Genomic DNA, 16676 nt, shown 5'->3' with positions numbered 1-16676 from the left:
TTTCGACGTTTAAGTGCTCTTGTACTGGTAATTGAGCAAAGACGGAAGTACTTTGAAGCGCACTTGCCCCAGTTGGGAAATCTGAACGGAGTAAATACGGTTAATTTTGTTTATTATTATTATTATTATTATTATTATTATTATTATTATTATTATTATTATTATTATTATTCATACAAGTAGTATTCTTAGAATACGAGTGAGCTAAAAATAAAAATCAATTGCATATTCATTATTTTTGATTTTTTTTAGCATTTATATTCTGCATCCTTTCATAGAAAATGCTTAATAATAATAATAATAATAATAATAATAATAATAAATTGTTGTTGTTATTTTGACAACAACAACAGCTGCGGGCTCATGTCAATCCACAAAGACACAAAGGGAAGCTATGTATTATGATTACAAATATCATAATCATAATAATTATTATTTGACATATGACATGTCATGTCAATCCACTAAGACACAAAGGAAAGCTAATCATTATGATTATGGTTGTAGTTATTTGGTAATAATAACATGTCATCAGAGGTGTTTTGTTCATTTCAATTTACTTTGAAACAGCATATAATGAAAATATGGAAGACACTTCCTCTTCTACATTTTTTATTTATTTATTTTATTTTATTTTTATTTTTTCCAAATAACAACTTTGGAGTGCAGGGCACAAACATGGCCTATATGGAAAAGTCACAATGTGGGACAACTGGAGCTGTGAGCTGATTGGCTGGCTAAAAGTGAGGTAAGGTACTGCATGTTGTATGATGTTGTATGAAGAACCGTGGTGTGCTGTGTGAAAGAGATTGGGGCAAGGAGACAGAAAGGGAGGGGAGAGGGTTTGGGTTGAGAGAGATAGAGAGAGAGAGATGCTGTTGCCAGGGAACAGCAGCCACATAGAGGACGACAGAAAACAACTGCAGGATTATCCAGCAGAGTAAAGGATACGGAGACCAAAACTCATCTCCCCCCAAGTTACTGTAGGGACAATTAAACTGGTGTCGTGGAGGATTTTGTTTAAAGGGAAACGATTTGGAACTGATGAAATTGTGAGGTTGTACATGAATACACATGAAGACAAAAATGGAAGATAGAGAGAACGACCATGGTGCCAGAGCAGATGCATTCCCACTAAAGGAATTTTGTGTCTTGGTGGATTGAGAAGCGGGCTGTGGGCTCATTCGTCACGGCCAATCTCTCTCCAACAAAGGTGGCCGGAGCTGGAGGAGAGGAGGGGTGATCCACAACAGAGGTCTCCCCTGTCTTCAGACACCTGCTGCCTGCTAGTTGCTGACACTGAGGACACTGTAGGACTGTGTCTGCTTTGCTTGAGTGTGTATGCATATAAATTAATGAAAGACAGACTGACCCATGCTTCTCAGTTGAAATGGGAGATTCTTGCCTGAAATTGTTGCATCTGTGACCAACGAGGAAAAAGACACTCAGACATAGACCTGAGGGAGATTTGGATCTCTCACCGTTCATGTGAGTAAACGCATTACTCAAACACACACGCTTTATTTAGCATTTTAAAATACTGCTTGCTGCACAGGTCAGACTTCTGGTACTGATAATACAAATACTAGATTTTTTTTTATTAATATCTAAAATTATTTAAATATTTTTTCCCGGGATGTTCGGTTTGGGGTGACCTACAAAGGCAGTGGAGCCATTTTATTGTAAAGTTGATGCATAGTAACTATGATTGTATTGGATTTTGATGAAAGAAAGGACTGAAGTGTTGCATCTTCAACTAATACACACATTTTTTTTTGCATAACTGTACATTTTTTCATTGTCTTAAGATAAACATCAATTTGTCTATGTTACTTCCAAATAGGATTTAATGGTGCATCCTATAATTTTTGCTTCATTCTTCATGACCAAAGATCTGTGAACATCCAGATTACCTTTATTCACAAGTACTGGTGCCAAAAACACTGTGATCACATTCATATTAAAAATGCAATATCCAACCTTACTGGTTGAGTATTTTTGAGAAATGTCTTCATTATGTCTTTTCTAATATATACAGGTGTTGTTTTTTATGCATTTAAAGGGATGTTGACCTCTCTTGTAGCCATAGCATACCTTGGTTGAATCTTGTGTGTTGCAGTTTCCTTGACTAACATTGAGGGGAATGAATTCATCTGCTCTGGTCAGTTCATGGTACAGCTCTTACATGTGCTTTATATATTTGCAAACCTTCACTCCACTCAGGCTCTCTGTTCCTAAATATTACCTTAATTGAGGATTTTGAAATGATCTGCCAAACTGCAGAAACTCCTCAAAAATAATCGATTTAATATCAAGAGAACATGATGTTATTTGGCTCCAGTGCAACCAGAAAAAAACATTAAACGTTTACTAGTGAGTGGTGCTTAAAAATCTATCCAGTTTTTACATTAAAAAAACTGACAATAAAGAAACTGTGGAAAATTAAGTGTGCATTTATTGCAGGATTTCACATAACACCACAACAAAGGGAAATACAATGACTAATTCAGCCTTTTTTATAATTGTGTTGAAGAGATGACAAGAGGTGCAAGAATGAAGCGGGTATTAGTAAACACTACAGCGGGATGAGCCACTTTTGATGGATTTTTACACAGATTCGGAAGCATTTGATTTTTCATTCCAGTCTGCGGCAATATTTCTCTGTGTTTAATTGTTGCAACATTTTCACAAAATCCATTAACACAAGGGTAGAAAACTTCCACCAGCTATACAGACTGATTTTACCTAGAAGTCAGGTGTGTCACTTTCATATTTCTTGACATCATTGTTGGATCTAGTAAATTCAAAGCAGTAGAAGACCTATTGTCACCGCCTGTTGTGCAGTCAGTTATTAGGCTCTGTATTTCCCCTCACATTTCATCAGAATGTCACATATTTTCAGCCTTTAGTGGACGGGTGAATGAATGTTATTTCTGTAAAATAAAGCCTCCTGTGTTGATGGAGATCAAAAGGTAGCAGTGTGGAAGGATTACGGAGCAAAGAGGGAGGATTAAGCCAGAACATGGTGCTCCACACTGGCCTCTTAAATTTCATGTTGAAGGAAGTTTGTCCGTAATGCTCGACTTTGAGGGGAGCCTAGCCCAGAAAACGGGCTCTTTCCCAGTCTGTCACATGGGTCTCACATGCGCTTTTGTGGGCAGGGGTTTGAAAAACTATGTGATCCATAATGGTTTCAGCCTATAAATTGTAGTGAAAGAGAGTTAATTGTTTTATCAAAAACCCCTCCATTAGGGCAGTGTTTAGGGCAAGATGTTTCTCTAGCCTTGCAGTAAGTTTTATCTTAACATGAAACACATAAATGTTGTTGATTAATAGACGTTTTTCCACACTTGTCCAGATCTGTGTTCTTCCCTCCGAGGGATGGGCACAACGGAAGCAACTCTACGAATGGAGCACATGGAAGTAAAAGACGAGTGGCAGGATGAAGACTTTCCCAGGTCAGATCCTTGTATTTAGTATTATTTCATAAAACTTTTACTGACGTGAGAAAGATTGATGCACAAAGATTGATGTTGACAGATTCAAGCTATGTAACAATATTTTTATTTCAAGACGAACATCCATCCATCCATCCATCCATTTTCTTTACACCCTTATCCCTTAGTGGGGTCGKGAGGKKTGCTGGTGCCTATCTCCAGCTAACATTCCGGGCAAGAGGCRGGGTTCACCCTGGACAGGTCACCAGTCTGTCACAGGGCAACACAGAGACACACAGGATAAACAACCATGCACACACACACTCACACCTACGGAGAATTTAGACAGACCAATTAATCTGACAGTCATGTTTTTGGACTGTGGGAGGAAACCGGAGTACCCGGAGAAAACCCACACATGCACAGGGAGAACATGCCTGGGTGAACATGCGTGGGAGAACATGCGCGAACCCAAAACCTTCTTGCTGCAAGGCAACAGCTCTACCAACTGCGCCACTGTGCAGCCCTCAAGATGAACATGTCTGAACAATATGTAAAGATCTATCTTAATTTTTTGCAAACATACTCTTTTTTTTTAAATAATTTTACTTTGCTTGTGTATATGTAGTTATCATGTGTCCAGTTATGTTCAGTGATCATAGCTGGACTTGAAATGGAGTTCACATCCCTCTAACTGCTTCACATTTTCACACGTTGAAACTAGAAACTTCAGTGTATTTTATTGCCATTTTATGAGACGACGCAATGCAACTCAATTTTGAGGTCAAAACCTTTTTTTTTTCAAACACAAATTTTGAAAAGTGTGGCATGCATTTGTATTTAAACCCCCTTTTCCTGATACGGCTACATAAAATAATTAAATGGCTTGCTAAGTTATTCAACTCATAAATCAAGTCTACAGGTAATTTAACCTCAGCATGAATACTGCTGCTCTGTGAAGGCTCTACAGGTTTGTTGGAGAACATTAGCAAACAGACAGCATCATAAACACAGCAGAGAGTTTAGAAATAAAACTTTAGACAACAGTAAATCAATTAGCATATTAAACAATATTTGAAGCTTTGAAAATCTTCCAAAACATCCATCAAATGGAAAAAGTATGACAAAACTGCAAGCTTACCAAGACAAAGTCATCCACCTGAACTAAAAAGCTGGGCATGGAGAAATTGAATGAGACAAGCTGCCAAGACTCCCTTGGTAACTCTGGAGGAGCAGTGGAGAAGAACTGCTCAATAGCTGTGAGAATCTATTGATCTTGCACTGTGCAAATCTGTCTTACAGTAGATGAATGGTGAGGGAGAAAGGTGGGGGGAAATTATTTCAAGGGAAAGTAGGAGATAAGAGTAGAAAATATTGAACGTACATTTTTCTTTATGGGATGTTACAATGGAGTGTATAAAACAAAGATATATAGTTATATCCTCAAGACAGCAACAGCAAAGAGTCTTTTGTAATTTCCTGTCGGCTACAATAGCATAGGAAAAGAAATGGCTAGGCGATGTGTGCAGGCTGGAATGCGGAGCTTATTGGGAGAAAATGAAGTAGCAGGGTTTCTGTGGTGGAAATCAATCCTGGGCTCCCTCCTCCTCCTCCCTCCTTCCTTATTCCTCATCAAATAGGAAGGCAGGAAGCAGGGGAGCAGGTGCAGCTCCGTTCGTAAATGGTTTGAGCCTACGTCATGTGATGCATCAGCAGTGAATGATCAACAACACCACCCTAGGAAAATGGTTGCAGCTTTTGTCCAAAGACACAGGCAGTGACAGCAGTTAAATAGCACAGATAGATGCTCTGCTTTAATGTTTTTTTCCCCCCACAAGCTGGTCGGAAGGGGAATGAGCAAGCAAACCTAATATAGATGTGTGTGAGGTCAAAAAGCTTAACTGAATCGGCTCTGACAAAAACTGCATCGTTCTCTCTTCTGCAGGTAAGCTTCATTTGTTATTTGAGTTCATAGACTGGTCCTGATGCAAAGATGAAGAAAAGGGAAGATTGTTCCTTTTGTTAAAAATGATCAAGTATCCTGCAGTGAGCCCTCATTTTTGCAGAAAGGCTTTATTTTGGACAAAGGAGGCATTGCACCAGTAATCGCTGCATGAGTCCTCAGGGATTATGGAGTCAGACTCAAGCCTGCTTCTCTGAACTGCAGTCTGTGTGTTTCGGGCTTGTGAGAACCACATGCAGTCACACAATGTACATAAGAACTGTTTTTTATAGTGCACTAAAATCAAATGTATAGAACAGCCCAGCTGGTATTACAAAAACACATCTTTTTGCTGCCCCTTGCAAAATGAAACTTTTTCTCGTGTTGTCATGTTGTAACCATAAAGCCTAATTTTTATTTTGAGATCTGAAATAACTGACCAACACAACGTAGTACATAATTGTGAAGATGAAGGAGGAATATAAGTGGTTTTCTAAAGTATTTGCAAATAAAAATATGATGAATGTGCTGTGTATTTGTTTTCTACCAGCAACTTTTAAAGAGAAACCTGCTTGTATTGCATTACACCTACAAGTTATGTCTACTAACTTAAAACATCTATACTCTAAAATTTTTTTTCCATTCTTCTTTATAAAATTGCTAATCAGATTGGATGTAAAGTATCCGTCAACAGCAAGTCTTACCACAGGTTCCTAGTTGAATTTAGCTCTGGCTGCATGCTGTTGATGTTCTGCTGGAGGAACAGATGAATTTATGGTTTGATTAAATCACAAATTATTTGAATTCTGAATTCAGTTGGTTGAATTAGATTGTATTTTGGGGTACTACACTAAAAGTGGCTGAAGACAAAGGCAGGCAACATTTTTCAAACGTTTATTTGTTGATAAAATATTAAGACAGCCATGTATCCACTGCCATTCGATTTGCAACGTTATCCGCTACTTTGCTTTCATCTTGTTGTATAAAAATCCCAATGGTATGCATAAAAGCTTGTGGTTTTAGTATGATGAAATATGAGAAAGGACATTTCCAGAACAGGAAAAGTTAGCGTTATTTTGCTTGCTTAATGTCAACAATAGGCATGTGAAACAAAAAGAAGTAGATTTTTAAATCATGTGCTTTTCTGCTTTTACAGTAAATATCTTGAAGGGGAATAAAGATGGGCCTTTTTTGTATGCAAATATGTTTTTTTCCATCTTCCCTTTCTTATCTTCTTTACCTCTACTCACCCTATTCTGTCCTCTGAAATCCATGAAGGCTCTGTAATCTTCTAGTCTCCAAAGCAAGACTTTAATAAGCACTTTTGCCCGTCTGCTTACTCCTCTTGTCCCAGATCAGTGGCAAGATCCCCACTTTGACTAGTTCATTAAACATCACTCTAAGCACAACAGTTCCTGTCATAATGAGTCTGTGGTTTAAGACTGGTGTGCCAAACTTAATAAGGCCTGTCTTCCCTCCAGGCCTCTCCCTGAGTACGGAGATATGGACCCCTCCTGTGGACTCACAGACAACAGAGTCTGTAAGTACAGAACTATCACTAGCTAGTATTGATGTAATGCTGATTGAATCTGCCATAAAAGGAGTCTTGCTTTTTAATTTATTGCTGAAGCTCCTCCTAATTCCTTACACGTAAGCCCACCTGGAGGAGGCGGTGGCGTGGGTTCGTCTCACCGCAAACGGCGCACCCTGGTGGCCCCTGAGATGAATCTGTCCTTGGATCAAAGTGAAGGCTCTCTGCTGTCAGATGATTTCCTGGACACCCCAGATGACCTGGACATCAATGTGGATGACATTGACACACCAGATGAAACAGATTCACTGGAGTTCATAACCAACGGCAATGACCTTGAGTGGGAAGGTAGGTAGTAAATTCGTATATGCACAGTTTTTAATCAGAAAAAGAAAGGTCAATGATTTAGAAAACAAAGCTACATCTTTTCAGAAAAGTTTTTCCTTATTGTGTGCTGTGTTTTGCAACCAGTTTCTCTAAAAACTAAATCATCTCAAAGTGAACAAATGAAAGGCATTTTTTTCCATCAGTTGACTTTATGATCAAAAACCTTGGATCCTCCAATCTGGACTCACAGATGATTAATAAAGAGGCTCTAAATCTTTGTATAAGTTGATATGCTAATGATAAAAATAAAACGTGGCAACAAATTTACCCACACCTTTCAGCAAAAGCTCAGCTAGAGAACATGTCATAGTCAGTTTTAATAAAATAAGTTAATCAATAACTACCCTGCTAAAAGTTACCTTCCATGTACACATTCTTCTGATGACTTTGCACAAGCACAAGGCAACTAAGCAGATTTTATTTTGAGTCCATCTATTTGTACTTTTCATGTTTTCCCTCTTTATCTCCATGATTTTAATCTAATTTTATGTCCATGGCAAAATCTGTCATCAGCAGTTGTGTTAGCCAGGTCATCCTAAATTGGCTGGTATCCAAAAAGCCAAATAAAAGGGACATAATGCTTCAGATTTCTACTTTGGCCAAAGCAATTCACTCAAACCCCAAACTGTCTCCTGTCCAGATGACACGCCGGTGGCTTCAGCCAAAGCGGGTCCGGGTGGAGGCTCCGGAGCGCCGGCTGAGGATGGGAATGCAAACAACGGGCGACTGTGGAGAACTGTGATTATCGGAGAGCAGGAGCACCGTATCGATATGCAGATCATCAAACCGTACCTCCGGGTCATCACACACGGAGGTCGGTGTCTGCTGGACAATGTTTGGACATTTGATTTAAAGATATTAACTCAGAAGGATTATTCTTTGTTTCCCTCATCAGGTTATTATGGAGAAGGACTGAATGCCATCATTGTGTTCTCTGCTTGTTACCTGCCTGACAGCAGCTGTCCAGACTACCACTACATCATGGAAAACCTCTTTCTGTACGCCTGTTCGTTAGATCAGATCAGATTTTTTAAAAATATTGTAAACTTGCAACCATAAAGTAAATTCTCACTCTTTCCACCTGCAGATATGTGGTCAGCAGTCTTGAGATGCTGGTGGCCGAAGACTACTTGATCATTTACATGAATGGAGCCACCCCTCGGAGTAAGATGCCTGGAATCAGCTGGCTGAAAAAATGCTACCAAATGATTGACAGAAGGTAAGCAAATGAGAAATACAGTATAGTAAGAAGACTAACATTCAGTAGCGACTTGGGTTTTGAATTCTTATCCTGAAAGCTGCATTAGGGACGCTCTGCTCTTTAAAACCAACAAATATTTTTCTCCAAGGTCAGAGAGAAATGTGTGATAATGACACATTTGACAGAGACAGCAATAGAAGCTGTCATGTTGTCCATCAGTAAGCTGAAGGTAACTCACGGCTGCATTTAGAACAGGAAGGGGTTGGGAAACCAGTGATTAGTGTTCAGTGTCTTCTATGTCTGCTAATTTCCGTTGAATGTTCACTTATATCTGGAAAACATGACCTTTAATTCACTCTGTTTTAATTTTTACAATGGCAGGTTGAGGAAGAACCTCAAGTCTCTGGTCATCGCTCATCCTACATGGTTTATACGCACAGTTTTGGCGATATCCAGGCCTTTCATCAGGTAACAGCAGCAAGGCAATCTCTGAATGCCTCCATCATGAAAGACAACAATGGGCTTATTTGTATCATCAGTGCTCAATCGAAGGTTTATTTGAGGTTTAGAAAATCCTGCAGTGTCCCCCTTTGCAAGTGGTTTCATTTTTTACCATGCAACTTTAAGCACTCAGTATTATCTGTTTGGAAGCTTGCCATCTTCAGGCTGCTCTGTAGATAGGACATCTTCCTGTATCTGTGGCTCACACGTGTTGCCACACCTCGTGCTGTATCTAATGCGTTGATGCTCTTCTCTATACCTACAGCACACTGCTGGCAGGTCTAGCACATGCTGCTCTGGGCGAGTTTCTTCTTTTCCACTCAGCATTTCAAAACTAGAAAATGGTTTCATAAACCTAAAACCGAATTTTTACCATTTTAAGTATTGATTTTGAGCTATAGATTATCAAATGCTTGTTCTCCGTCTTGATTATGTTAAACAAATTAGCATCAACTGGTCAACTGAAACTAAATCAAGCTTTAATTCTGATTTAGTTCAGGTCCTCTACTGAACCGAGACCAAATTAAAACCAAATTAGGGACTATCGGGATCAATAAAAGTGATCCAATACAAAAACACAAGTGGTAAGTAATGAGTCATATGGCTGCTATTTGCTGCAACTCTTCTGTTTCCCTCTGTCACTTTCTGCAGTGTGAAGTTCATGAATAAGATCCAGTACGTCCACAGTTTGGATGAACTTGCAGAGATTGTTCCCATGGAGCACGTCCATGTTCCCGAGTGTGTGATGCAGTAAGTACATTTGACCACTAGATGGAGCTGAAGGAAAACAAACAGCAGTTACTACAGCTGTAAAACAATGATTCATGTAAATGTACCGAAAAGAAACTCCCCGCTGATCTGTTTAAATAATAGGTTTAATGGGCTTACTCCTACTCTTAGATTTAAAGGTTGTAACTGCGCTCTACTTGTTTTAGATATGATGAAGAAAGGATTAAAGCCCGGAGAGAAAGGTAAAAATACAGATTTATTTTATGTGGTTTAAATGACAACGCATTAACCCTCATGCATATCCATCAAACTTGATAGCATCCAAACCTTTGCTTAAGGGTTTTAAATTTATTTACCTGTTGCACACAATTGTCTCTGGATTCTTACAAAAGTGGGCACCACCAGAAATGCATAGGAAAGCTGTTTTTATGTGTTCGTGTGGGTGTGCAGGATGGAGCAGGAGCGGCGACAGCAAGAGCAGCAGTCAGTCCCACAGGGGCCAATTAAAAGCTCTGTGAGGTACAGGACCATACGCTTCTGAACCCTGGCATATTTTACAGTGTGGATACACATCTGACTCAGGTTTCTGGTGCCCTGCTTTTAGAAGTTCTCACTGGTCTTTGTTTTTCTATTTTTCAGGCCAAAATCAATGATTGTGGAGCAATGATTGTGAGAAGGACAAGACCTTGAAAGTGCAGGTAAAATGAGCCCCCTGTTGTTTTTCCTATTTTAGCCACAAGATGACTCTGTTCTGTAATGAGTTTATCACATTACCGACTACATACGTCTCCACTCAAAAATTAAACTCCAGCCTGCGGATTGCACTTTACAGAGTTGTGTATGTTTACCATGAAATACATATTTATAACCCCATTAATCGTTTTTTTATATTTCATCAAGGCAAATTTGATTTTATCTTAAGTTTGACTTGATTTGCCACAAAAAGTAGTACAGAATAAGAAGAAGTTGGTTTTCAAATTTATTACAAATAAAATCGCAAGCCTGCATATCACCAAGAACACACCATCCCCATGGTAATACCTGGTGGTAGCAATGTTATGCTGCGGGGATAATTTTCTTCAGCAGGGATGGTGTTGATGGGTCAAAGTTCAGAACCTAAATCCCCCTGAGCGTTGGTGAACTTTATGTCCATGGATGCTCTACATCCAGTGTGAGTGAGCTTGATTTGTTTTGCACAGAAGGAAGGGCAAACAATTTCAGATATGCAAATCTGATGGGGACAAAACTCCCCATGCAACTGCAGCTAGTAAAAATGACTTGGAGACTGAATGCAAGTTGCATAATAAATGATATCCACTACTTTGTGTCAGTACACCCCAAACAGCTTGTGGCTGTAAGACACAACATGTAAAAAGTTCAGATGGTATGGATATTTTTTGCAAATTTCTGTTTTGATCAAAAGGTTCAAAATCAAACATTTTAGCTCATGAACATACATCAGAGCTATTTGTGTTTTTTAGATGCACCTTACAAGAATCTTTACATTTTTATTATAAGAAACATTTACTATTGCATATTTAAATAGCTCTGATGTGTGTTGCATAAAGCCAAATTGTCCTGTTCTTTGCTCTACATATGTCTACAATTTTAGTGGTGCTGCTGTAATTTTGAAAACTTTTAGATCAACTACTTAATATTTTAACAAAGTTTCAAGATCTAAAAAGTTGCTTCATGACAATAGTACGTTTTAGATTTTGTGTAAATTAGATTTTTTTTTTTTCTAAGGGATTTTAAGGTAAACAAATGTGAATGTTATAGCTGCTGCTGGCTGAAACATAAAAATGACTTAGTTGCCTAAAACCCAAATTACTGGACTGAATGGTAGTGTAACACACCGCAGGAGCATTTCACCAGCTCAGACTGGCTTCAGACAGTTTGAACTGGTTTCAACCAGCAGCCTGGGAGATACACTGTAAACACAACAGCAAGATGCAACTTTCAAAATGTCATACAAAGACAAATGAGTAGTGTCAAAATGTTGCCAGAGAAAACGATTCTCTGCATAGAATAGGTCTACTATTCTATGCAGCGATTGGTGAACAGTAAGCTGTAACAGAATGAAACAAATCATGCACATCTCTTCAGCCCTGTCTCCACCAATAAAAAAAAAAATTATTGGGATAGTTTTAAAGCCTCCACTAGCTGTAATTTTACCTCAAACGAGTGATCTTTGATCCCCAGAACTGTGACAGCCAGTAATGCAGCCAACAAAGAGCCACTGCCATCCTAAACGCAGTTATATCCTGAGCCATTATGTTTTATTGTTCCCCGTTTCTTTAAATGCTGCAAAGCTTTGAAAAGCCTTCCCCACCCAACAAATCCACAGACTCAGCACTGCACAAAAACATACAGAAACCCAGGCATTACCATTGTTACCACCATGACAACATATTTTTGTTGTTGGAGAGTCCTGCACTGGCTTCAGCAAAAATGTCCTGTTTATTATGGAGAACAAATATTGACATAAAAATCCACTTTAACTTTCATACCAGGATATGTAAGACTTTTAATTACTCCCTCATCTGTATTTTGTCATTTGTACAGTCAGACTTGTTTAAAAGGGCTTAGTTGTTTTTTTTTTGTAAAGATGAAATAAATAGATTAATGGAGTCAATTATTGCTTATTTTTTGCATGGATAGGATCAAGTAGATTTTGCATTCATCCTTAAAATCTGTGTTTTACTTTCCAACATTTCTTTGCATGCATACAGGGGTGACGGAGAGAGACGTCTAGCAAGTTGACACTTCCTCCCTTATTTTATGCATAACCAGCTGATTTCTCATGTTGTTCCCCAGTCAAAAGGAGAGCAACTCTGTCATATGATATTCAAAGTGGGATACTCTCCCAGCTTGAAAATGTACAAGTGGCTGTTCTGTTACAGAAGCTGTTTTCATTGGAAGTTGTCGCTGCCTGTTGCAGGACCTGATTTGGGATTCATATTGAATTGTTGGACCATGATGAGCCATTTAACTGATTTTGTTATTTTTTTTCAGTGATGTAATTTATGTTAAGAAAGATGATCACTCTCTCTGATTCAATAATAAAGCATAAATCAGAGTAACTGAAAAAATGCACTTTTTAAAGCTCAAAATGTTAGAGTGCTTCTCCAACTTTAGTGGCAGAAATATTAACGTAATATGCAACATGTTGGGAGGAGAGATTTTATGTGAGTGAGAGCACTACTAAAACAAACTGCTCTCTCTTGCTGCAGGTTTTTGAAGATATCATATAATTGTGTCAAATGTAGCAAAGTGAAAGATGCCTTCATCTCTCTTTCTTTTTACCTCATAGCTGCTGTATCTTTAAGGCCTTTCCAAGCTCTGTCTTAATTGTTCTGGTATTTTTAAAAGGTCCAAATATACCAACATTTCTTTATGTCAGTCTTTTCTCTTTCTGGCCTCAGTTGCTATGTGAACTATTACTTGTACTGTATTGTGGACTATGATGTGCCTGCATTGTACTGATAACTACACATCTGCATTTTCTAATCTGAAAAAGATCTATAAGACAAATTAACAGAACCATAGTTAGTTTGGAGGTGAGGGCAAACTGCAGACAGCAGACAGGGCAAACCTTTAAGTCAAATTTTCACTTTGCTTCCTTCCACATTCATGTTCTTGTAGACTGAAGATACTAACACAGGGCATGCAGAGATTCCACTTTAGATGGGACATGGGGAATAAAATCTAATTTCTTTCTAATGCATTTCTTTTAAGATGTTAGTTTTCTGCTTTGACTTACACTACGTTGCAAAAAGTATTTGCTCACCTACGTTTGCAGACATTTGAAATTGCCTTCCTACTTCTAATCCAAAGAGTTTAAAATGATTTCAGAACACCCTTTGCATATGCAGCAGCTTCAGATCATCTGGGAAGACGTTACATAAGGTTTATGGTTTCATGGTATTTTAGATCTTTGTTCCAATATTGCATTACTGAAGTCAGACACTACTGTTGGAGAATACCTGGCTTACAGTCTAATTCATATCAGAGCTGTTCTGTCGGGTTGAGTTGATTCATATCTCTGAAGAACAGAGGCCAGTGTTGGCTTGCTTCACACCACCACTACAGAGGTTTTCCATCATCTTTGGTTCTGTAACACATGGGTGGAGCTGCTTGTTCATGGAGACCCACTTCACAAAGCTCTCTAAATGAAGTTTTTGAGCTAATTTTTAGGCCACATGATATTTGGTGGTCTGTAGCGATTGATTCTGCAGAAACTATGACCTTCAGCGTCCGCTATCCCCTCTCTTTGATTACAAGACTTGCCACATCATGGCCATTTTTGTGTAACACCAATAACAGCTGACTGGTGAGTATTTAGTAGAGAGAAAATATCACACTGGGATTGACTATATGCCTTGCAGCGATCTATTGTTTCACAAATGTTGAAAGAAGCAGGCATGGGTCTGGGATTGTGGCTGAATCAACCAACTGCAAGGATTTGATGGGGGTGAGAAAACTCTATTTGCAATATTTTGTATTTTCATTTAATCTTAGATAAATAAGATTTATGCAGCTTTGAATTTTGCCCATTAGGAGAGTACCAACTTCAACTTGTTTTTACTAAAAGCAGAAATATTGAAACAAGATAAAACAATTAGAAAATCCATTTCATTGTTATGTTTTCTGTTTACAGTCTCTTGATATAGGGGAAGAGAACATTGTAACCACATGCCTGGTAACGTTTGTGTTGTTGATGTTGATTTACACTACAGCATTTGGTTCCTTACAGAATGTTACTGTTTTATTTTCAATGACTGTTTTTTTTTTTATCATGTTGTGAACATAACCCATGTATTTAGCATGTTGCATAAAGTAAGCAGTTTCAAAAAATTCAGCTCAAATTCTGTTAACTTTTTTTAAGCAGGAATTCTGCACAAAGGGTTCAACCTTTTTTTTTTCCCTAGGTATCACGTTTTCGCATTGTTTCCAAATAGTCTGGTTTTGTGGCTGAACAGAGTGCCTATTGTTGAACTCAAATGAAATCTAAATAGATACTAGAATGTAAAGTGAAGCATTATGTATTTTCTTTTTTATTTACGATCTACCAATGCCATGAGAAATGCTGGCATAAACCTGCCCTGTAGCTCTTCTGAAATAAAGATTCTCAATTTGACTGTAAAAGCACAACACAAACATATATCATTTTACTGTAAATTGTTTGCTCAGATTAAAATGATCATGTGGAATCTTGCTTGTCATGATTTAAAACTGGCTGTAAATATGGCAAAAATAAAAATAAATCCTTCAAGGTCCTGGCATGTTTTTGTTTGTAAAGCGTTTTCGTCGGTTTGACCTGTTAGACCCTAAAACGTGCTCCTGTGTCTACTGTAAACCGCTGTGTTATGAAAACAGCTACTGGGAATTATGTCTGAACAACAGGCTTAGAGAATGAAGATGGTCAATTTTTCCTTATAGAAAACATAGTGTGCATGCGTTGTAAAGTAGCTCAAAATCAATAACCTTTCACCATTTCAGCTGGTCAGATTGTAACCTGGGTGTCTGAACAGAGCTGTGTGACGGTCGAGATAAGACAAACGTGACGTGTCTTATCTTGGTCTGGAGGAGTTTTGTAACGGCATCAGATCTAGAGATTTGTCACAATTCACTACAGCCCTCCCTGAGACACATATTAATCTAGAAGAATCAATCTCCGGACAAGTATTCAAAGTCCAGACACGTAGAGACAATAGTAAGCACAGGGCAACATTTTATGATTGTATATTGAATTAAATTTCAATTAAAGCAGTTACTTTCCTGCATGTAACCCGACTTTACAGACATGAACATTTTATTTTTGATTTAAATAAAACATTTATGACAGAGAGAAAATAATTCGGCAGGCAGCATATCATTACCCTAATTCCCATTTGAACCACTGACATGTGGCCCAATTACTGGGTTTCCATTTAACTTGCTAATAAAAAAGCTCACTGTCCTCAAATACCTGACACACATATGTGAGATAAATGTGTCACAAGAACTGACACTCAGAAAGTAATGCAATATTAAATGCATTTTTTCTTGACGTTCATATAATTAATATATTTTTGAATTTATAATTTTTTATAGTAGGCCTATTAAAAACAGGCAAATCAATCTACCATATACGTAAACAATTCCATTAGGCTTTGGGTGTTTGATTTTGGTCATTTTAACTGACCTAAACAGAAGAGGGAAAAAAAAGTTTTTATTCGTGTATGTAAACTTCTGGTTTCAGCTGTATCTATTTTGGTGGTGTGGTAAGCTTTTGCTTCTAAATAACATTTTTCTAAGGCCAAGTTTGTTTAGCTAGCTGCCATTTACTGTAATGTGACCTTAACTGTGAGCACATCAGCAGACATCTCCCTAAAAATGACACATCACACAGTTGTTATTTTAGTGCATCCATTCGACACCATCAATGGTAGTTTTCCACAGCTGTAGCCTCAGGAGGAGGATTAACTGCTGAATGGAAGAGTACGGACCGCAGCAGGTGTGGGGGAAATATGTAAATAAGTGGTGGTTCTCGCGCGCTGATTGGCTGTTGTTAAGGGACTGCGTGGGATCTGATTGGCTGGCTTGAGGAGGCACGTAGCACGGGGGGAAAGTATGCAGGAGCACGCTGTAGCACGAGAACGCCCGGTGCCTGCGTAAGCTGTGACGCAGTAGGAGGCAGGCTGGATATAAGGTGAAATGCCTCGAGGTACAATTCAGTAAAGAGACAAGAGGAGAGAACAGCATCAGGACTACAAATCAAATTTAAATACTTTTAAAAACTTTATATCTCTTGGAGTTTCGTCCAGAGTTTGGTGTTTCAGATTTTTATATCAACTGACGTCTGGGAAGACTTGTCGAAAGAAGAAGAAAAGATGAAATGCATTATAGGAATTGGCGGGTAGGTGTCCTTTACTTTACAAAAAAGGAGCTTTTTAAAGATATATA

The 16676-nt window shown here is 38.3% G+C and overlaps 2 protein-coding genes across 3 annotated transcripts in view; both read left to right on the top strand.

The window, feature by feature from the left end:
* Positions 1-858: 858 nt before the first annotated feature.
* atcaya (ATCAY kinesin light chain interacting caytaxin a) lies at positions 859-15010 on the top strand. 2 transcript variants are annotated; one of them, XM_008407928.2, is made up of 13 exons: positions 859-1488; positions 3359-3458; positions 6861-6919; positions 7010-7258; positions 7938-8111; positions 8193-8295; positions 8385-8516; positions 8880-8966; positions 9651-9749; positions 9935-9970; positions 10179-10247; positions 10368-10426; positions 12461-15010. In XM_008407928.2, exons 2-12 carry the CDS (start codon positions 3382-3384, stop codon positions 10393-10395), a joined length of 1113 nt encoding a protein of 370 aa, XP_008406150.1. In that variant the 5' UTR covers positions 859-1488; positions 3359-3381; the 3' UTR covers positions 10396-10426; positions 12461-15010. The 2 variants fall into 2 exon arrangements, with proteins under 2 accessions (XP_008406150.1, XP_008406151.1); XM_008407929.2 differs by lacking the exons at positions 859-1488; positions 3359-3458 and adding an exon at positions 4477-5382.
* Positions 15011-16436: 1426 nt separating this feature from the next.
* Positions 16437-16676, top strand: part of mibp (muscle-specific beta 1 integrin binding protein) — a 3259-nt gene continuing 3019 nt past the window's right edge. Inside the window, exon 1 of the mRNA XM_008407934.2 lies at positions 16437-16629. Coding sequence (XP_008406156.1) covers positions 16604-16629 — 26 coding nt within the window. The 5' untranslated portion in view covers positions 16437-16603. The remainder of the gene's footprint in view (positions 16630-16676) is intronic.

This window comes from Poecilia reticulata, linkage group LG4, assembly GCF_000633615.1.
Source record: "Poecilia reticulata strain Guanapo linkage group LG4, Guppy_female_1.0+MT, whole genome shotgun sequence".
Taxonomy (NCBI): Eukaryota; Metazoa; Chordata; class Actinopteri; order Cyprinodontiformes; family Poeciliidae; genus Poecilia; species Poecilia reticulata.
The sequence above is the reverse complement of the archived record's forward strand: the minus strand, read 5'-3'. Positions and strand labels throughout refer to the sequence as shown.